General features: G+C 40.6%; 1 protein-coding gene across 4 annotated transcripts in view; it reads left to right on the top strand.

Moving 5' to 3' along the window:
- The first annotated feature begins 429 nt into the window (after nt 1-429).
- Aplp2 (amyloid beta precursor like protein 2) overlaps nt 430-23379 on the top strand; it is an 80688-nt gene continuing 57738 nt past the window's right edge. For 2 of the 4 annotated variants that reach the window (XM_004862635.4, XM_004862632.4), the window contains exon 1: nt 431-644. In XM_004862635.4, the coding sequence (XP_004862692.1) occupies nt 540-644 (105 nt within the window). In that variant the 5' untranslated portion in view covers nt 431-539. Of the gene's footprint in view, nt 645-23379 lie in introns of all 4 variants that reach the window. The other 2 variants (XM_004862634.3, XM_004862633.4) reach the window with 2 other exon arrangements.

The following is a 23379-nucleotide window of genomic DNA, read 5'->3' as shown; positions in this document are numbered from 1 at the left end:
TGTTAGAAAACCGTTTCCAGAACCAAAAGAGAGGCCGGTCCCAGAGGAATCTGAAAAATACCCTGCAAGGGCGGGGAAGCGGGAGCACCCAGACTGGGGACAGAGGACCGACGGAGCCACGCGAAGCGGACAGACACCCGCGCCGGAGCGCGAGAGCACGACGCACCCCCGCGCCCACCGAGCGCCGGCACCATCCACCCAGCGATACTCGGTCGCAGGGTCCCGAGCGGGGGCGGGGCCGTTCGCCGCCAGGGGCGGGGCCTTGCGGGTGTGCGCTGCTGGGCTGGCAGGAGGAGCTGGCTCTTTTTTGCTCTGATTGGCTTTAGCTGAATAAGGGGCGGTGACTTGAGGGCAGTCCTGCGGGCTGGCATTGGGCACTGCAGAAGGGAGGCGTGGCTTTGTGAAGTCAGTTCCGGTCGGTGTAAAACCCCCGGGGCGGCGGCGAACGGGCTTCAGATGCTTCTGGGTCGCGGTAAGAAAAGCGGTGGAGTTCGTGTGCGTGATCCTGAGAACCCTGCGCTAGTGCGAACCCGCGAGGGATGGCGGCCACTGCGACCGCGGCCGTCGCAGCCACGGGGAGGCTCCTAATCCTGCTACTGCTCGGGCTCACGGCGCCCGCTGCGGCGCTGGCCGGCTACATCGAGGTGAGGAACGGGGAGCGCTCGAGCGCCGTCCCTTCTGCCATCCGGGGGAGCGCGGCCTGAGGGGGGCGGGCGGCCGGCCGGGCCGGGGGCGCTGCGGCGGGTTCGGCGCGCCCTCCCCCGCCGCCCGCCCCGCTTGGCGCAGTGCTTAGCGCTGGAGGTCGTCGGGCCGCCCGCGCCGCAGAGGCCAAATGAAAGGCGTCGGGGCTTCGGGGCGCGGGGGGCCGCGTCGGCCTCGCAGCCCCGAAGCCTCCTGCACCTCCTCGGGGACCCTGCCGCGCGCCCCGCCCTCCCCGGGGATCTCGCGCCGCTGTCTTGCGCTCTGCAGCTGCTCCGCGTCCGGCCTCGGCGGGGCCTCGACTCCCGCCTCCGGCAGCCGCGCTGCCTTCGCGGGCCAGGTGGGGATGCGGCTCCGGCCCACGGCAGGCGGTGGGATGCGGGGCGGTGCCACGGCGCGGGTTCGGGCGAGGTGCACCCGCTGCCCCGGGCTCGGGTCTCGAGTCTCGGGTTTGTGTCGGCCCCTTTCGGGGCTCCAGCCAGGCGGAAAGGGAACCGGGACTGCGTGGTGGCAACTCTTGAAATGGTACTCCAGGCGGCCGAGTCTAGGGGCGTGCCGCGCTGTGGCAGGCGCCGGCGGGGTCGGGCTCTGTGGCGCGCTCTGCAGCCCCCCTCGCCCAGGGAGGCGGGGACTTTATTTTTACCTGCCCTCCGAAATAGCGCTCGAACTGTCAGGCTGGAATGTGTGTTTCTGGTGTAGTTTAGATCTTGTGCCTGATTCTCTATATTTAAAATTACTCTTGGTGTTTGTATGTTGAGCTGATTTCAGAGGCCCGAGGCTGGGTGTGATTAAATAGTTATGGCCTGAGAACTTTTTAATAAAAAGTTAGAATGTGTTCGTTTCTACAGTTTGTGTAAATATTTCCACGGGTAAAAGAACTCTAATAAAACACCTCTGATAGGACGCTTTAAAACCTTCGTATTGATCCTGCGTAAACCTTTATGACTCGGGAAAAGAAGTCACGTTTTAAGTAGAAATAGTTAATGTTTATATAAGCGACCTCTAGGATTTTAGTTTGCACGCTACAGCTAGGGCGCTGTTTGTGATGCTTGATAAGATGCGCAAGAAAAGTGGCTGCATACACTTGTAGGGTGGGAAGAGAACGAGGAAAAAAGAATTGTTTTTAAGATACAACTAACCAGCGATTGCAGATGTCAGAAACTGTTGTTCACTCCTAACCTCGTTTCCCGGGGTATGAGAAACTTCAGGCACAGATGAATTCACGATAAAGGATTCATCAGTTTTAAAGACTATATTAACTCCTATCTGCAGAGAAAGAAAAATAAATGTCAGAATTAGTTGTGGATTAAATTTTTTTTGTTAGCCACACATTGGTCAATTGAAAAGTCTGGCTAAACAAAGTAATAATTTAACTGTTCTGCAAAATGCTTTTTAAATGTTATGATAACTTGGGCCGGGGATTTAGCTCAGTGGTTTCGTCGCCTGCTGCGCAAGCGCAAGGACCAGAGTTCGATCCCCGGTACCAAAAAACAAAAACAAAACAAAAATGTTATGATCTTATGTTTTTTGAAAACTGTATTTTTGCTCACACTAACTTAATCTTTCAATTGCTTGTCTTTCCTTTTTGAAGCTCGCAGAATTTTGTTCACACGTACTGTATATAATTTGATTTTGTTTATTTGCTCCTAGGCAAAGGATCACTTAAGTCTTAATTTAGATGAGAATGGCCTAAATCAGGATGTCTTTGGGAAGGCCCTTATTGAGATTAGCCAAAGGGATTCTGGCCAAATCCCTGATCAAGTTGCTTGGCACAGAATTATTGATTGGCGAATCTTGAGTGTTGCTTGGTGTTGACTAAATTAGTCTCTTACACCTGTTTTAAAAAGAAAAAAGACTCACCTTTGTACTCCGGGTCATTTCCTCTCAAGTCCAAGAAAAGTTCTAGCTCATGTGGGAATCAGAAGACAGTACTTATGCTGAAATCCTGTACCCCCTGTACAGTTGAGGATTAGGCTTCTGTGAGCTAGAACTTGCGTTTGTTTGCCACATCTGAAAGTGAGAGAAGAGCACTTGATTGCCCATTTTAAGGAAGCACAACCCCAGATTAAAGTATGACAACTGAGGAAGAGGGGAGGAGGAGGCTGGCTGGCTTTCTTCCTTCCTTTTTTTTTTTTTGAGACAAGGTCTCACTATATAGTTCAGTCTGGCCTTGAACCTGCATTATTCTCCCTGCCTTAGCCACATAGTGATGGAATTACAGGTGTGCACCACCACACCTGACCTTCTGTTGGTATTTCTGAAAGGTAGTAAGGGTGACTGGGAGAAATATTTTGGTGTGCTATGTCATTCATAACTGTTTAAAATCATCAGGTTCTCCTTTTGTAGAGGGAATTTGTTATCACTCAAAGCTGGGCTGTCCTTACAGTGTAGCCACTATGAATGTGGCTAGTGTGGCTGAGGAGTGAATTATTTAATTTAATTTTAGTTAATACAAGATTACATTTAAAAACTGAGTGATTGGAAAGCTTAAAAGTTAAAACTTTGAAGTAATTTATTTTGTGAATCTTGTTTTTTTTAATGCTGTGGATTGAACCAGGAGCACTGAGCCCCCCTCCCCCTTTCTAAATTGTATTTTGGAAGGATCTTCTTAGGTGGCCCAGGACAGCCTTGAATTTTAGATCCTCCCTCAGCCCAAATAGGTGGGATTATAAGACTATGCCATTCAGCCTGATTGTATCAACATTTTTAACTGTTTAATGAAATCGAAATGCAAGCCATATATTTCCCATGAAAATTTAGCTTTTAAATTGAAATAATAGCCAGGCGTGGTGGCACATGCACACCTGTAATCCCAGTACCTGGGAGGCAGAGGCAGGAGGATGGCTGTGACTTCAAGGCCAGTCTGGGCTATATAGTGAGTTCAAGGCCAGCCTGAACTACATAGTGAGACCTTGTCTCCAAAAAAAAAACCAAAACCAAAAAAACCCCCTAAATTGTGACTCTACTGTAAAATGTAAAATATACAGCAGATTTTGAAGACAGTGTGGGAAAATTGTAAAATCTGTTTTCTTATATTGATTGCATTGAAATGATAGTGTTTTAGACATTTGGCTAAATAAGATGTATTAATATTAATTTCACAGGTTGTTTTTTTTTAACTCTGTGACCACTGGAGAATTTAGTGCTACGTATGCGGGTCACCTTGTGTTTCATGTATAGTGCTGATTTACAGTCTTACTACTACTGTTGGTCCTATGTAGGCTGTCAGCACAATTTTTGAGTATGTTTTAATACCTTGCATGAAGTTGGCCCAGTATGATCTTGTTTTTGTTAAGTCTGTTTTGAATATGTTAATTTTTTCTTGTTTTTAGAAATAGCTTTAAGTATACCCAAAAAATGCAAAACTTGTAGAAACAACTCTCATACTGTTTACCCATATTTACCATTAATATTTCCTATGTTCAGTGTTTGTTTTCACAGGCTGGGTGGCATGTAGCTCAGTGGTAAAGCACTTGCCTTGTGGATGGTAGGCCCCGGTTTCACTACTTGACACTAAAAAAAATATTTTTTCATTCATTGTATTACTGCATTTTTGCTGAACCATTTGAAAGTAAGTTACATACACTGTCCCCTTTTCCTCTGAAATATTTAGTGTGTATTTCCTAGGAACCAAGGACATTCTTTACATAACCTTAGTAACAGTTATCAACCAAAGGAAAGTTAACATTAATACCTGAATCAAGTCTTCTGTCTATACCAATTTGTCAGGTGACACAATAGTGTCCTTTATAAGCATTTGAAAACATGGTTTTTGTTTTGTTTTTTGTTTTCCGAGTGTTTATGACTGAGCTCATATCTGGGTCACAAGTTTTTACACACAGAGTTTTTCACACCTTATGTGGAAGTGCACTGAGCATGGTGGGCAGCTAGAGGAGACAGTCCAGGAAAGACTCCTGAGGCTGACTGACAGAACAGAAAACATGGTTATTTTGAGAAACACAGGAGTTTTTTAATTCATGGTAGTAATATGTGAAAGAAATACTTTTTCTAAATATAAAAATCAGGGTTTTTTGAAACAAAGTCTCACTATATAGTTCAGGCTGACCTTGAACTCACTATGTAGCCCAGGCTGGCCTCGAACTTGAGGCAAAGATTCTGCCTCAGCCTCTGAAGTGCTGGGATTACAGGTGTGTGCCACCATGCCTGACTTTAAAAATCAGATTTTTAACTTCTGATATTATTGTTATTATTATTATTTTTTGGTACTGGGGATGGAACTCGAGTCCTTGTGCTTGCGAGGCAGGCTACAGAACCACTGAGCTAAATCCCCGGCCCTATCTGATACTATTTTGACTTTGGAAAAATCAAAACATACTTTTTGAAGTTCTTTACATTATTCACCCTTACTGAATTCTTAGACTTTCTCAACTTGTTTTTAAAATTACAAGAAAACTCATATAGGTAATACATACTGCTTGTTAAAAAAAAAGTTTAAAAGTACAGGTAGACAATAAGAAGTGAAAATAACTCAAAATTATATGCGGGGGAACCTTGGTGTGAACATTTTGGTGTATATATTCTAGTCAGTGGTGGTGAGCCTGTTGCACCCTGCTGTAGCGGGCTGTTTGTTATCACTGAAAGCCCAAAAGGTTCACCATCACTGTCCTAGATTTATTTTAAATGAACTACTTAAAGAATGCTCTGTGACAAAAAGTGGAGGAAAATCTTTGTACAGTAGTTGTGGTTGCTGTGGAGGATCAGTTAAGAGAGATTTCTAAATCACCTGTAATTCAATTTTCATGATTTGTTTTTTAGTGAGATAAACTAGATTACCTTGAAGCTTAATTAAATTTAGTGTACTGTACCTTGATTTATGGCCCAAGATGGAGAGTAGACCATGTAGGTGAATTCAGACAAATGGGTTCCAGTCCTTTCTATTGGGTACAACTAATAATTACTTTGTTAAGGGAATTTTTCTTGCACAAACATCATGAAGTATTTTGTTATTATTATTTGGGGGGGACCGTGCTAGGGCTTGAACCCAGGACCTTGTGCATGCTAGGTAAGCTGTCTACCACTGAGCTACATCTCTATCCCAAGTCATTTATCTTTTTTTTTTAAATTTTTGGCCTGGAGATCGAACTCAGGTCCTTGCGCTTTCGAGGCAGGCAGCGGAACCACTGAGCTAAATTCCCGACCCCATTTATCTTTTAATGAAGTCTTTTGAAACATAACTGTAATCCGTTTTTAAAATAGGAGGGCTAGAAAACAAGCTGGCTTTTCATTTTTTATTCATTCAACTAGTATTAAATCCTGTTGCATGTTTCTATGCTAGACCTAAACAACGAAGCAGTAAAAAACAAAAATGGACAGTTGTTTTTACTCTGCAGAATGCATTTAACATGTGATTACTGGTCCCTACCTTCCGAGATTCTCAGTGGGGACATCCAGGATGTTGAGTGACCCCAATGTGCAAATAGAGAAAACAGAATCCCAGCAAACCCCAGCAAAGCGTATTGGATTCTGTTATCTTAAGTCCCTAACAAGTTGTAATAATTTAGAACTAACATATACCAAACCTAACCATGATTCTCTGGAGCATGTTATTTCAGAAGACTACCATATTACAGTTTCCACTAGTTTTTTTTTTAAGTTTCTATACCTTTTTGTATAATGTACATGTTCTATTTAGCAGTAGCCTTGTTTCATCTTTGAATTCTTAGACCAGACCTTTTTTTTTTTTTTTTCGGAACTGGGGATTGAACTCAGGACCTTGCACTTGCAAGGCAGGTGAGGTGCCACTGAGCTACATTTCAGGCCCTTATCTTTGAATTCTTTCTTTCTTTCTTTCTTTTTGGTGCGGGGGATTGAACTCAGGTCCTTGCGCTTGCGCAGCAGGTGGCAAAACTACTGAGCTATATCCCCGGCCACTCATCTTTGAATTCTGACAAAAACCTCTAAAGAAACTGTGATCCCTGTGGGGAGTTTTTAGCAACATAGGGTATGCTTGGTGCTACTTGGAAGAAAAAAGGCTGCCACAACAGATTTACAATCACTGCCTAGTTTCCAGTGTGGCTGGGATAAGATTGAAGTCCAGAAGTGAAGTTAGCTTTTGGAGAGGGGCACTTGTGAGGATGCCACCTTTCTCCTGCCTTCCTCAGACTGGCTTCCTCTGGCTACAAAATGGCTGCTGCAGCTGCACAGGGCAGTGTGTGCTGAGGAGAGTGTCTGCAGGAGGGGATGGTCTCTTCTTTCTGGTACTGGGGATTGTATCCAGAACCTTCCACTGAGCTTACAGCCCCAGCCCTTGGCTTGCTTACTTGCTTACTTATTTATTATTGAGACAGGGTCTTGCTAAGTCTCTAAATTGCCTGGGCTGGGCCCGAATTTGCAGTCTTCCTGCCTTAGCCTCCCAGAGTTACAGGTGTGCATCACCATGCCCAACTTTTTATTTCTAGTATTTTCAGAGCTGGGGCTCAAATTCAGGGCCTCCCACATGCTAGGGAAGTGCTCTATGACTGAGCTACATACTCAGCCCCTACATTTCCCTTTTAAGAATGAAGAAACCTTTCTCAGAGTCCACCCTGTCACAAAACCCCACAGGTTGTCACTTGTCATGATTGTATGGTGTGCCTCCAGCCAAAGCAAGCTTCGATGGTATCACCTCACTGGTCCTAGGTTTTTAGAGCCTACTTTTGAGTCAGGTGGTCAGGAGGAGGAGGAGAAAGATATAGTCTTGGACCAGATAGGGCTTTGGGTATTGGTCATAAATAACAACCCAGTGTCTGCAAAATGGGCACTCTCCGATTGGAAAGTTATACAGCTGCGCTGGCTGGGAGGAAGAAGTAGTTCTTACTGAGTTAGCTGGTGGAATTGAGGCATTGGAGAAGCCCCCACACAGGCGCGTGTTAAATCATTGTGCTTTATTTTGGAGGGATAATGCCATCCAGAACAAAATGGTTGGAACTGTTACTTGGCTGAATTACAAAGATGTTTAGCCTGGTGAAGAAATGGGGATTTCAATGGCAATAGTAAAGGACATAAATATTTTCAGATATTTTATCCTTTTCTGTGGAAGGCTAAGCAGATGGCTAGCCAGTGCAGAAGCAGGATTTGTACTTGGAGAGATGAGCTGATAGGGCCCTCTTTTTTTTTTTACTCCTTTTAATTATGAATAGCTCATCTCTAGCATATAGAAATGCTTACATAGCCAACATCTAATTTTGTTAAGTCTTGGCCTGCAGATTTAGCTCAGTGGTTCTGCTGCCTGCCTTGCAAGCACAAGGACCTAAGTTCGATCCCTGGTACCAAAATAAATAAATAATTTTGTTAAGTCTTAACACTTCCTATATTTGCTTTATCCTTAAAAAAAAAGAGGCCGGGGATTTAGCGCAGTGGTTCCGGCGCCTGCCTTGCAAGCGCAAGGTCCTGAGTTCGATTCCCGGTACCAAAAAAAAAAAAGCCACGTAGTACAGGTACAGAAATAAAACATAAAAGCCTCACTTGAATTTTCCAGAAGTAACTATAACCTTAAATTGGAAGTTTAGCATTCTCATTTATGCTTTCATGAAGCTTGCCCAGGCTTCTATTAGAATTGTAATAAATAATTTATCAATGCAGAGTGTTAATTATTTTAGCATATTGTGATGGTTTTAGAAGGTAAGACTGTTAAGATATTTGAACTGAAAGTAAATATACAGTATATTCTTTTTACATGTCAGGGTGCCAAACACCACTGTGGCCTTCCCTACCCAAAGAGGAAAGCCCTAGAGTATTCTTGAGCTTTTTAAAAGTACACAAAAGAAAGTAAGTTTCATGTAAATGGAATCATTCAGTATTCTTAAGTGCTTGGTATTAAGTGTTTTTACTAAACATGTTTTTGAGAGTCATTTGTATTGAGTGCAGCCAGCTTCATTCCTGTTGTGGTTTGTTTCTCTTGCCGTAGTGTTCTGTATGAATTCATGGATGGACATTTGAGTTGTTTCCCGCTGGAGGTTATTAAGACAATGCCATTATTTCTGTTAATGCTGTTATGCCTGTTAATGTCTAATCTTTCAGTTTTTTCTTTTTCTTTTTAAAAAGTATATTTTCAGAAAGGATGTTAGGTGTTTTTTGTGTCCTTGAGAAGTCATTTTCTATCTGAAGGACATAAAGGCAGTCTCAATTGTCTGTCAGGAGCTTCATTGTTTTTTCTTTCACATTTGGAGCTATAATTTACCTGGAACTGATGTTTTTGTTTTTTATTTTGTTTTTGAAGGTATAGAGTGAAGGTCTTTTTTCCTATTTTTCCATATGAATTTTCATCCCATACCATGTGGATATGCTCCGTTTATTGTCAAGGTTGTCCTTTCCCTTCTGCTCTTCTCTGCCATCTTTATTATAAATCAAGTATCTCTGTATGCGTGAATTAGGCCTTAATGTGTTATGTCTCTCTGCACCAAATAATAAGGTGTCATTCTTGTGTGGTTGGTTGTTGTTCCCCGCCCCCCATACTGGGGATTGAACCCAGGGCCTTCACAGTGAGCTACATCCCCAGCCCTTTTTTTTTTTGAGAGGATCTCAATAAGTTGCCTAGGCTGAGCACGAATTTACTATCCTTCTGCTTCAGCTTCCCAGAGTGCTGGGATTACAGGTAGGTGTTACCACACCCAGCTAGTAATAAAATTTGATACATACTAGAGCAAGCTCTCTACCTTGCTTGCCTTCAACAGTGTCTTGGCTATTATTTAACTAATTTATTTTCATATACATCTGCCACATTACATGAAAAATAACTGCCTGTTGAAATTTTGATTGGGATTACATTGAGTCTGTAGTGCAATTGGAGAAAACTGACATATTTCTAATGCTGAGTCTTCCAGCCCAGGAAAATGGCTTATATCTTTATTTAGGTCTGCTCTACTCTCAGTGTTGTGTAGCTTTCTGAATTGAGACGGTGTACATCTTCCATTAGATTTATTAATAGCTTTTGAGACAGTCTTGCTAAGTTGTAGCCCAGGCTGTCCAGGGGATTGGGATCCTCTTGACCACCACACCTGGTTTGGTATGTGATTTTTAAAAATGGTATTGTAAGTGATATTTTAAGGATTTTGTTGTTGTTGATTTATGTCCTTTAATATTGACCTCATAGTTAAGCATGGTGGTGCATACCTGTAATCCCAGCTACTCAGGCTGAGGCTGCAGGGCCAGCCTGGGTAACTTTTTTTTTTTTTTTGGTACCGGGGATCGAACTCAGGTCCTTGCGCTTGCGCAGCAGGTGGCGAAACCACTGAGCTAAATCCCTGGCCCTGGGTAACTTTTAGCAAGACTTTGTACATAAATAGGTAGATACTTGACCTTGTATCCAGCCAGCGGCCTTGTTAAACTTGTGTACTAATTCTCATTTGATTGATTGATTGATTGATTGATTGATTGATTATTTTTGGGTACCGGGGATGAAAATCAGGACCTTGTACTTGTGAGGCAGGTGCCAGAACCACTGAGCTAAATCCCCAAATTAGCTTTGAATTTTCTGAATATATACTGTGAATTGTGAGGTTTTTTTCTTTCCATTTAATCCTCATAGCTTAAATTTCTTCTTTATGGATATGGCTAGAGCTAGTATAGCATCTGTCGAATTCTTGGTCTCAGAAAGCTGTGTATTTTCCATATATGTGATGCTTGCAGATAACATCTTTTATCAGGTAAGAAACAACTCAATCTAAGTTTGCCAAAAACAGGGCCTTGCAGGTACAAGTGCTCTACTGAGCTGTGTCCCCAGCTCTGCCAGAGATTCTTTATTATAAATGAATTTCAGGTTTTTTTCAATCACCTCCTTCTCACTCACCTATTAAGCCAATGATGTGCCTTTCCTCTTTACTTTTGTTTTACTTTGCAATGTTGAGTATTAAATTCGAGGCCTTGCTCCTGTGAAAGGAGCGCTTTACTACCAAGCTACATTCCGTACCCTCCTTTTCATTTTGACAGTGCCATATGCAGGGAACTTTGCATTCCAAAAACAAACCAAACTTTATGTTCTGGATTTGATTTGCTCACATTTTGTTGAGGAGTTTTGCTTCTGCTTTCCAAAGTGAGTTTGACCTGTAATTTTTCTCATTTTTATAATATACCTGTCAGGTTTAGTTTCAAAGTTGCTGGCCTCGTGAAAGAAGTTTTGGTGGAGGAAGCATTCATTGTCTTTGTTCTGTTTTAGAAAATGTTTAAGATTGGCATTACTTTTTCCTTAAAATTTTTGGGGAAAGTCACTGATAAAGCCATTTGGAATTGTCTTTGTTGATTATGGTTTTGAATTATGGATTCAGATCTTTAGTCAGTTTTGGTAGTTAAGTATCTCCTGGTAGGTTATGTGATACTTTTATTATAATATTTGCTTCTGGTTATTGAATGTGGGACCTTGTTCATGCTATGCACAGGCTTTGCCCCTGAGCTACAAGCCCCACCCCCATTTGTCTTGTTAAGTTGATTGGTAATGCTTGGCTGATAAAAGTTGTTCAGTAGGTAGATAGAGCCTAAGGGATTACACCTAGTGCCTTTACACTGAGAGTTGCATCCCAAGTCCTTTTAAAAATTATTTATTTATTGGTATGGGGGATCAAACTCAGGACCTTGAACTTGCAAGGCAGGCACAGTGTCACTGAACTAAATCCCTGGCCCTAAATCTTTTATTTTGAGACAGGGTCTCTCCAAGCTACCAGACTGGGCTTGAACTTGGACACTTCCTGCCTCAACCACCAAGAGCCCTGGGATAACAGCTTTATAACATATTACAGTCTTTGTGATGTCAGAATCTGCAATTATATGTTCCCCCAACTCCACCCTTTTTTCTTTTATTCTTTTGTGCATGCGCGCGTGTGTGTGTGTGTGTGTGTGTGTGTGTGTGTGTGTGTTGAGACAGAGGTCTGGCTATGTGGTTCAGGCTGGTCTTGAACTGATGTGTAGCCCAGGCTAATCTTGAACTCATGGCAATCCTTCTGCCCTCAGCCTGCCAAGTTCTGAGATTACAGGAGTGCCACCAGACCCAGAGCTCATCCTTTTTTAAAAAAAAAACAAAACAAGGGCCGGGATTTAGCTCAGTGGTTTTGCTGCCTGCTGCGCAAGCGCAAGGACCTGAGTTCAGTCCCTGGTACCAAAAAAACCAAAACCAAAACAAAAAAAACCCAGTATCCCACTGTGCTGCCCAGGCTGGTCTTAACTAGTGGGGTGAAGTGATTCTTCTATTTTGGGCTTCAAATAATCAACTTTGGGCTTTGTAGATCCTCTTTGTATTTATTTTCAACTTTATTACTTTCTGCTCATCATCATTGGCTTCTTGCTACCTTCTACATATTTTATTCTTTTTCTTTGAATTTTTTTGGAGGGAGTACTGGGGATCGAACTCAGGACATTGTGTTTGCAAGGCAGGCGGTGGAACCAATCTAAATCCCCTGCCCTTATTTTATTCTTTTTCTAATACTTTGAAATGGCTGCCTCAGTTTTTTAGCCTTTCTTTTCTTAATATATTTAAAGCTCTAAAGTTTTCCCTGAACAGATCTCTAGCTCCAGTTCACATATTTGCATTATCATTCATTAAAAATTGATTTCCATTCTGATTTTATTTTTTGACCCCCATCTATTAAAAAGTATTCGCCCTCTGTTTTTTAAAAAATTGGTGCTGGGGAGCAAACTCAAGGCCTCAAGCAAGGTAAGCATGTTATCTACCCCAGAGTTATATCTGCAAAGGACGTGGATTTCTTAATTACCAAATATATGCAGATTTCCTGGCTGCCTCTTTTGTTTTTTATTTCAAGCATAATGCTTGTGCTCAGAGTATTAGTTTATATGATTTCAGTCTTTGAAGTTTGTGGCAACATGTATTATGGTCTTATGGTGAAATTTTCATTGTGTGCGTAAAGAGAATGTATTTTGTGGTTTCTGGTATTTTATATATGTTCTGATCTTGTTTGTATTTTAGTTTATTTTTTTATTTTTGGTATCGGGGTTTGAACTCGGGACCTTGCGCATGCGAGGCAGGTGATGGCACCACTGAGCTAAATCCCTGGCCCTTGTTTGTATTTTACTCAATCTTTATCCTTAATGAAGTTTTAAATATCTCTTGTTAGATACTGAGAGATATATTTAAAACTTTCCCAGGTGGGGATGGTTGTGCATGTCTGTAATCTCTGCACTTGGGCGGCTGAGGCAGGAGGAATTGCAAGTTTGAGTTTACCCAGGCAACTTAGTGAGACTTTGTCTCAAAAAATAAAAAGTGTTGGGGATGTAGTTCAGTGTGAAGGCCCTGAGCTTAATCCCCTGTACACAAGCGCGCGCATGCGCCCGTACACACACACACACACACACACACACACACACACACACACATCTAATTTTTATTGAAAATTTAATAATTTCCCAATTGTTTTATACTTTTAAAAATTCCACTATGATTTTAGATTTTTTTCCTCATAGTTTTGACAGTTTTTGCTTTATTTTGAGGGTGTGTTATTACTTCCTTTAAAAAAAAATCATACTTTATTCTCAGTAATGTTTTTGCTTTTATCAGTACTTTGTCTAATATTTCCATCCTTATATTTCATTATTTTTTTTTAACCTAGTAGATGGTCTCTTTCAGTTGGAGAAGTCTATTTATAGTTATATAATTACTAATATATTTTGGTATTTGAACATATTTCTATAACCTTGTATTATCTCTTTAGTAGTTATTGTAATGATTTCAATATCCTTTGCTTATCAGTAGGTTATATTATCGGTACATTTACACTTTCCTGTATATTACTAGGACCTTAGGACACCCTTCCGTTTATCCTCTCCTTAACTTGTATGCTGTTGTTGCCGTGCATGTTAATTTCATACAGATTTAAAAGCCCCAAAGAAGTTACCCAAAGCCTTGTTTTATGTAGTCATATAAATTTAGATTAATGGATATCAAGCTGGAGGAACTTTTCCAAAACACAGATACTAGTGGTTGGGGATATAACTCTTCAGCCTATGACTTAATAATAGAGCTGTAGCACTTTTGAGGCCCTGGGTTGGATCTCTAGCGCCAAAACCACAGACAACAACGCTCTTCCCACAGATGCTTGGATTCCAGTTCACATAGGTTGCATCAGGATTTCTTGGTGGCATGGGGGTGATTGTTTTGTCATTAGTATTCTCTTCCTGCTGCCATGGTGGCGCTTGCCTGTAATTCCATCACTTGGGAGGCTGAGGCAGGAGGATCACTGTAAATATGAGGCCAGCCTGGTCTACATAGTGGGTTCAAGGACAGCCTGGACCCTGTCTCAAAAAAATATATATATATTCTTTTTCTCTCCTTCCTTCCCCTCCCCTCTACCAGTACTGGGGTTGGAACCAGGACCTTCACCCTGAGTTATATCCCCAGTTCTCCACTCCCAATTTAAATTCCCTTTCAAATTGTAGGTTCACTGGTGACATATCCTTTTACCAGATATCTTTTTCAGTTTTTTTTAAAGATAAATCTATTGGGGCTGGGGATTTAGTTCAGTGATTTTGGCGCCTGCCTTGCAAGCGCAGGATCCCGAGTTTGATCCCCGGTACCAAAAAACAAAAAGATAAATTTATTGGATTAGAATTTCATTATTTAATGATCTTATTTCATTTTTTATTTTGAATATTATTGCTAATTTACCAGAGTTAGCTGTTAGTATAGTTTTCACAGCTTTGAAGGTAATATATATCCCTTTTCTCTGGCTGCTTTTTTTTTTCTCTTTGGTACCAGAGATCGAACTCAGGACCTTGCGCTTGCAAGGCAGGTGGCGCGGAACCACTGAGCTAAATCCCCGGCCCTCTCTCTGGCTGCTTTTAAGTTTTTCTCATTGAATTTGGTTACTAGTAATTTTACTATTATGTACTTAGGTGTGATTTGTTTAAAAAAATGTATTCTGCTTATGAGAGTGAATTACTTAAAAATGTATTTGCTTCTGAAGCTCCATGAATCTGTAGTTGGATATCTTTCATCAGTTTTAGAATATTTAGTCATTATCTCTTTAAATATTTAAGTGTTTAAAAATTACATCATTTAATTTTTTCCAGTAGGACTCCAAAAAGTATCTTAAGACTATCATTATCTTCTATCTCCTTCCCTTCTTTGATGATTTTCTTTTGACCCATCTTTTGGCTATGCCCAACCTACCATTAAATCCTTCCATTGAGTTCTTAATTTTAGTTGTGTTATTTTAAGTTTTATAATTTAAAATGGGTTCTTTTTATTTCTGGATCACAGCTGAAATTTTCAGTCTTTATTGTCTTTGAACATAAGAGGAATTGAAAAGTCAAAAATTCTGATATCTAGTGCCTATGTGGATCTTTTTCTGTTATTTCTGAATATTTTCATCTATGTGAGTTTGTCTCATGGTTTGCCAACTTATATGTCAGACATCTCATTTATGCAGTTGCTTAATTAGATTAATTGGAGATCTAGTGTTGTTTCAGAGACTAGTGTTTATTTGTTTCTAGTTGGAGCATGAGGTTACTAGCAGTCTAGAATCTCACTCTACAGTCCTACAATGTGATGACTGGAAACCAAGCTGCAGGTCTTTGTGTGGGCCACCCCCCCCACCCCCCATGCCCCCAATCAAACTCTGGGCCTTGCGCTTGCTAGGCAGGGACGGTGCCTCTGAGCTACATCCCTGGCCCAAATTTGCAGTTTTTGTGAGGTCCTGTCAGTTTTCGCTTGCCTTTTAAGTTCACTCTGCTTTCAAATATCGATTCCAAACTTTTATATTAATTTTCCAAATATATTCTGTTTCCCTTTTCCTGTCAGCCTTGAGTGCTGGTGTGTTTTTCCTCAATCTTTACATGGTTGTATGTGTGTGTGTGTGTGTGTGTGTGTGTGTGTGTGTGTGTGTGTGTGTTTTGAGACAGAGTCTCACTATACAGTTCAGGCTGGCCTTGAACTCACTATGTAGCCCTGGCTGGCCTCAAACTCAGCAATCTTCCTGCCTCACTCACCCTTTCAAATGCTAGGATGACTCGTGTGTGGCACTACACTTGGTCCTTAGAGCACTACTGAACTACTGTCTTCAGAATCCTACATTCTCCAGAGGAAAAAAGAGGCCTTACAAGTTGTCCCCATCTCCCTGGGTCTCCATCTTCCCCTGCAGACTCACATGGTAATTCTTCACTTTGTTTTTAGACCCCCACTGTCTTCAAGGGTGTTGAAATGTTTTATATTGCTTTTCTACTTCTTAGTTGGTGGGTTGGTCTGATCACCTAGTTGGAATAGAGTAGCAGATTCTGGTGTTGGTTAAGAGTAATAAAAAATGATTGCCATTATTTATGGTGCAGCTGCTATGTCTCATGTTTTTCTTGATTTCATTGAAACCCCAGAGCAATCCTCTGAGACTGGAAATATGATTATCCCTGCTTTACAGATGCAGGAACTGAGGCATACACAGGTACAAGGGGTGATACAAAAACAGTGAATGTTTAAATTTTTAAACTTGCTACAATAAAAGACACATTCATCGTCAGAACAGTGGAATAAGTGTGTTGAAAAAGAGGGGGATTCATGACAGTGTGTCTTTTACTGTAAAAATTTTTTAATGTTTTTAAAAATATTTACCATATTTTTGATCACACCCTGTTAACGGCAATTTTTGTCAACTAAAGACATTAGCGTGTGTTTTTATCCACTTATTCACAGGATGTGGCACCATGTACTTCTGGGTCTTTTCCCAAGGTCAAATGACCATGGTAAAGGTTTTGAATCAGTCTAAGACGTGGCAGCAGCCAAAACAGTGCCACTAAAGACATGAAAGGGGACTTCCAGAACTGTTTCACAAAGTGCAGTGGCAAGAACAGTGGGGATGAGTGTGTTGGAAGCAGGGGCAATATTTGAGGAAGATTAATGACAGTGGGTATTTTACTGTAACAAGTTTTAAAAAATTTAAATATTCACTGTATTTTTCAGTTACATCTTGTAAAGTAACTTGACCAAGCTCACAAATCAGTACATGGTGAGCTTGCCATGAAGTTTGTGCTAACTGGGGAACAGGCCTGGAGGACAGGGTATCTCAGGTCAGCATGGGACCTCTAGTGCTAGCCAGCCTGGGCAACTTAGTTGAGACCCTATCTCACCATAAAAAAGTACATAAAAAGGGCAGGAAATGTAGCTTAGCACTCCCTGGGTTCAGTCCCCACTACTCGAAAAAACAAAATAAAACCTTGGGGGCTGGGGACATAGTTTAGTGGTTGACCTCTTGCCTAGCGTGCTTGAGGCCCTGGTTTTGAGGCCCATTACCATAAAAACAAAAATTTTGAAGCAGCTGGTGACTCTTGCTGTATATCCTGTGTTAAAGAAGAAATATGTGATTTTTTTTTTTTTTTTGGTATTGGAGATCGAACTCAGGACCTTGCGCTTGTGAGGCAGGCGGTGGCACCACTGAGCTAAATCCCTGGCCCTTATGTGATTTTTTTTAAAAAAACGTAGAAAATATTGGTGAGCAGCTCACAGATTTAACAAGGCCTTGTCTCAAAGTGGGAAGGGGGTGGTGGTGGGATGTAGCTCAGTGTGAAGGCACTAGGTTTAATCTCCAGCAATACAAAAAAATAAAACCCAAAAAGCTGTAGTATATACTATTGAGATGCATTACTGTTTTGTTTTTCCAGTTTTGTTTTCTGCACGTCTTTATTTATTTCTCAAAAAATTTTCCCTTTTTAATGTTTGTAACCCATTTTCCTCTTTTAACATAACGACTGTCCAGGCCATTAAATATTTTATAACATTGACTTTAATTGAATCATGCTTCATGGTCTGGGACTTTTGAACTGAAATTATTTTTACAATGTCCAACCCCCTAAATAGCCCGTCATATCCTGAATTTGGATTTGGGCACATATGCTTCATTTTGAGTCATTGCATAGGGTGTTGCCTAGAAGCCAGGAGAGTTGGATGTTGGTAGCAGTGTTGAAGCTGTTTGAATATTTTACATTTGCCCTCGTTTTTTGTAACATTGAGTAAAAAAATGGGAGAGATGATGCTTATTTTATGGATGAGAAACACGTGATTTGATAGAATTGATGCTTATTTGGTGCTTTTTAGCTAGAAATCCTTTGAACTTAGGTCAACATTGAATGGACTCGATTGTTTAGGAATGTTTAAAGAATGCTGGAAATAAAGTTTCAAGAATTTTCTATTCCTAAAACATGGAAGTAATTGAGATTTGATAAATTACCAGATTCCTATAGCAGAACATCAAGTAGCATGCACATCTTTGTAACTTGCCTAGATTTTCAGGAATACTTTATATATGAAAGTAAAGGACTGCCTATTCTATAACTTCATTGATTTACTTATGATTGGACATGCATGTTTCTAATATTTCTGTGATGTAAACAGTATGCAGTGGATTTTTTCCAATATTTTTAGCAGTATTCCAGTTGATATTTAAAAGAACCTCTGTATGTTGCTTGATCAAAAGTTTCAGACATTCCATAATTGGTTCATTTGAAGTTCTTCAGAGTCATCATTAGTAATAAACATTTATTAAATTTGGTATATACAAGGCATTGTGACAGAGCAAATAACACCGAAGCTGAAAGTACTGTACAGTTCCTAAGGTAATAAATGAAAAAAAAGCTTTTACAGTATATTGTCAACACTTTTCTAGTCTTTTAACATAGATTATTTTAATCTAGCTTGTCTGTTTTCTTACTGATTTATAGGGTTTATTTCCAGATATTTTACATTATTTCAGCCATGCTAAAAAAGAAATTTCTAAATTGTACAAAACAATCCACAGATTTTTTTTTGTTTCCGTAGTAAAATATACATAAAAATTGATCATTTTAACCATTAACACTTTTATTGTGGTAAGAACACTTTATGAGGTTCACCCTCTTAAATTTTAAGTGCACAATAATGTGAATTATAAATACAGTGTTGTATAGCAGATCTCTAGAATTTACTCATCTTTCATAATGACACTGTACCCACTGAAAAAAATTCCCTGTTCCCTTTCCCTGGCAACTACAATTCTACTCTATCAATTTTACCATTTTAGATAGCACACATAAGTGCAGTCATGGGATACATTTGACCTTTCGTGACTGGTTTCACTTAACATATCCTTCAGTGTCAGCCATGATGTTCCATCTCTTTAAAGCAGAATAATGTGCCACTTTATGATACACAGGATTGGGTGAATTTTACTCTTCTAGAATAACTACCAGCCTTCTTCACTGTGATTCCTATTGCATAATCTGAAGTAGATTATTGCATTAATCTGAGGTAGAAGACCTGCATCCTGCTGGCAGAAAATGGCCTGTCCTGGTGTTTTATCACCACCACATTGGGCTTCATTGTATTTTAAAATTCAAAGTGCATATTTCTATTTCCAAATAATAATAATATGGGTTTTAATGTAAAAGTTCCTCTCCAGGATTCAAAGAAATCAGAAGATTTGACAGCAGGGGCCAAGTAGCAGCAGACTTCCTTTAGTTTGGCAAATTTTAAGTGAATAAAAAGCATAGTTCCTAACAAAATCTTCTTTGATTGATTGGTTAGGCTCCAGCCTGTCCCCTACCCCTTTTCAAGAGGATTTCTGCTTAATATTAAATGCATTTTCTTATGGAAATCTTTTTTCCCTTTCTCTTTCCTAGCAGCTATTAGAAAAATTATTTGAAGCTTTTGTTAGCTTCTTCAGGATCCACATAAATAAATATCCTCCTGTGAATCTTTTGAAAGATTAATCTTGTGAACTGATATAAGTCATTGAAAGCAAATGTTGGTTAGTGTTTTTAAACAATAGGAATAATATTCAGGCTTAAAAATCAGACTAAAATATTTTAATATTGCTCTTAAGAGATTAAATACAAAGCATAGACCCAAACCTTTATCAGCTTCTAGCCAAACAGCCATTGCATGTGGCTTTATATGTGTATACAAGATGCCACATTTGAAGAAGCTGACCCTGTCACAGAATATGGATGTGTGAGGCTTATTGGGGCATATATGAGGCATCTAGTGCTGGTCTCAACTGGACAAATGGATCTTCATTAAAATATCCCTAGGGAGGGGGCTTGAGGGAGGAATGGGATAAAATAAAATTTATTAAAAAAATCCTTAGAGGGGTCTGGTTTTATGGTGCTGGGGACAACCCAGGGCATCACAAATACTAAGCATGTGCCCTACTATTGAACTATGCCCGAAGCCCAGAGCTTTAAAAATTCAACAGTAATCATCCAAGAGGAAGAACAGAACAAAAAGAAACTAGAAAGGAAAAGATAAGAAAACTGGAGGATCAATCTAGGAGGTCCCGGGATAAAAGTAGTAAGAATGTGAGAAAAAGAGAGCAGTAGGAACAACAGTACTGTGTTAGGGTTGACTTGGTCCACGGAGTGCTCAGGTCAGGAAATGACACACAGACCACAGAAAGGCACATTATGTTGGCATTTCAGAATACCCGAGATCGGGAAGACAAAAAACAGGCCTGCCCTAGGAATCAGATCAGTTTTAGGGGATTTAGCTCAGTGGTTCCACTGCCTGCCTCACAAGCGGAAGGACCCGAGTTCGATCAGTTTTAGATTTATCAACAGCAGTGCTTAAAGCTGGAAGACCTGAAATTCTAGGAAAAGCAATTTCCAACCTACAATTGTGTGCTTATGCAAATCATAGTAAAGTGTGTACATCAGATAAAAACTTGAGATGTCATGTTTGAAATTTACCATTTGTAAGCCCTTTGTAAGGGAACAGAACAGGAAATAAGAAAGAGGAAAACTGGAAACCAGAGAAAAGTGGAAGAAATTTTTAAGACAGATGACCTCAGGCCCACAGAATAAGGGGTCTAGATTAAGGAGGGCATTGTGGGCTGAAGGGGGTTGTCTTCCAGAACAGCCAAGCCCTTCGATCACCTAGTGCGCACATCTGGCTGCACTATGGGGAGTCCTGAGCTTTTTCAACAGTTTCAGGGAGAATGAGCAGTTGGTGCCTATGACACCAAGCAGGTAAGAGTAAGATGCATTTGCTTACTCCTGGAGAAGCAGTACACAGGTGTGTGTCATAATGGACTAAGGGAAAGTTCTATCTCCACTGAGTGTTCTTCTGTTGGGTTGGATGGCTGTTCTTCCAGTATGTTGCTCCAGCTCTGTACTATATACTTTTTCAGACTGTGTTTGTGGAGTCACTTGGCAAAGATTGATATTGAAAAAATGAAATGTACAATCTTACATAAGCTTTTATTCCTCACACAGTCTTTTTGGATCTGCCTGTATATAGACTAATACAGTGTTGATGATTTAAAAGTCATTTACTGTTGATTGTTAGTTTAGCTAAATGTCTTGGAAAAAACCAAGAGCTCTGGCTTCAGAGTCTTACAGTCACTTACTTAGATAAAAATGACTACCAACTATATTCTAGGGGCTAGTGCCAGATACAGAGCTTAGAAAAACAGAAACTTCTAGTGGTGGGAGGTAGATACTGCAGGTAAATGAGCAAGGTACTTGCAGGTGCTTGAGGGAAAGAAAAGCCAGAATGCATGGGGAGGGTGGTGAGAAGGCCACTTGACCTCTGTCCTGAAAGGTGAGGACAGGCCTGCTTTTGCTTTAGGAAGAGGAGGGAAGAAACTTTGGATGGAGGGAGGGCCTGGAAGCACGCTCACACACACAAAGGGCGGTACTAAAGCAGCCGGGTGGCGGAGTGAGGCCGCGGCTGACTGGTGGGCCTTGCAGAGCACACAAACACTTTGAAATCCTTTGGACTGAAAGAGCACTTAAGTTCTGACTCGATGATTCACAGTGCTGGGTGGAGACAGTCCTGGAGGGCAAGAGCTGGCCTAGCTCTCTGGAGGCCACATGACAAGATGAACAAAAGTGCTTTTGTGCTTCCCACTGTTGGGGCACGTTCATGTGTTTTCACACACGTGTTTATATCCTTACCCATTCTTTTTACTTGAGTGTAGCTTCCCCTGCTGTCCTTTATGCATTTATTTAGTAGTTAGGTGGCTTGAACTTAAGAAAGCAAATTAATGGCCAATACAGCAAAGCAGTAGAGATACTGACTTGTATATACTAGGTTTGTTATTTTATTTTTTAAATTGCTGATAATTACAGTAACGCACATGGGCATGGATCCAAGACAGGAAGAAGAATTGTCTGGGAGCAGATCTGGTGTGAGCTGATAATACAGTCTGTTTACTTTAAATTTAAATGCATAAATAATAAGAAAGATGTCTTTTGAACCTAGAGAGAGTGGAATGTTTTCATATTTTTGTTATTTTCACAGGTTTTTCTTTTTCTCCTTTTTCATCTAACTCAGGACCTTGTGCTTGCCAGGCAGGTGCAGTGCCACCGAGCCCCAGCTGCTAATTTCACAGTTTTAATGGGCATTTGAAGTTAAGTGATTTTGTTTCATCAAGATTGGTATCTGAATATTGTTTGCATCTACTAAAATGTTTAGTAGAATAAATATAAAAATTGCCATTTATGTCTTAACATGTAAATTTTCTCCCTGCCCTGTGAAAATCATTTTGGCAAACAATCATCTTTTCTAGTTACAAAACAAAGATACAGATTATTCATCCAAGAATTTTTTTGTCTTTCAGTCCCATAGAATTTTAGATGAAAAGAAGAGCTAATAAAAAGCAGAGCTTCTGGTTTCCCGTATTTGGCTATCATGGAATAGTAAGACTAATAAGAAAGTTTTGGGTAGATAAGGTTGCTGCTTAATATTACAAAAAGGATACTTTAAAAAAAATCAGACTACCCATTTATTATTGCCATCATTATATGAAATATATTTTAATAACAAAGTAGAAAGACAGTTTTAGAATTCTGGACTGTCATACTGGCAACCCCTGAAATGTTACCAGAAACCTCTGCAGTGGGCTTCAGTCTCCTGCTCAGTGTACGACACAAGCCTGAGAAAAAACCTAAAAGACAACTAAGAGAGACAGAAAGCAGGAAGCCAGGATGACCAATGCAACTTTAGCAAAACATGCTGGTCCAAGCCACTCATTTTTATTAGTAATCAGTTGGGGTAAAGGCAAGGTACACGCAAGGGCAGAACTATGTGCAAGGATGTGCAGTTGTGCAGTTTCTAATGTAAGCAAGACTCAAAGGACAAGACAAAGCATTCTCAAATTAGGAACAGAATAGACAAAGTATATGGTTGTAATTAGAACATTGTCCTTGTACTTAAGAAAGTTTTAATTGTGGGAACAAAATTTGGGTGTGTTACTCTGACCTTGGTAGGCTTCGGCCAGACTCATTTCTATAAACAAGCCAATTGTGGGGTTAACTCTTCACAGCCTGCACTGCTTGCAGCCTGCTTTGGGCATAATCAGTATTGCAGTCTGCCACACTGTCATTCTCCAGAGAGAACAGTTAGCAGGTCTGTACCTTTACGTATCCATGTGCACACACATATATCAGACATTTCCTTTATTTCTCTTTTTTTGAAATGGAGCCTCATTGTGTTGCCCAGGTTGGCCTCGAACTCGTGATTCTCCTGCGTCTGCCTCCGTAATAGCTGGGATCACAGGTGTGGGCCATCATACCTGGCGTGTATTTCTCATTTTTCAGGATGTTCCCCTCAAAACCTGTTGGAGGTCTGGGGATTTAGCTCAGTGGCACTGCGCCTGGCTCATAAGCTCAAGGTCCTGAGTTCGATCCCCAGTATTGGGGGAGAAAAAAACCTGTTGTAGACCTTAATTAGCTCCTTTATAGGTCAGCATTGGGTCAGCCAGAAGAGTGCTTGGAGTTTGA

The sequence above is a fragment of the Heterocephalus glaber genome, unplaced genomic scaffold (genome assembly GCF_053883595.1).
Source record: "Heterocephalus glaber isolate CG9 unplaced genomic scaffold, H.glaber_assembly_v1.0 deba00001446, whole genome shotgun sequence".
Taxonomy (NCBI): domain Eukaryota; kingdom Metazoa; phylum Chordata; class Mammalia; order Rodentia; family Bathyergidae; genus Heterocephalus; species Heterocephalus glaber.
This window is presented reverse-complemented; position numbering and strand designations above follow the sequence as displayed.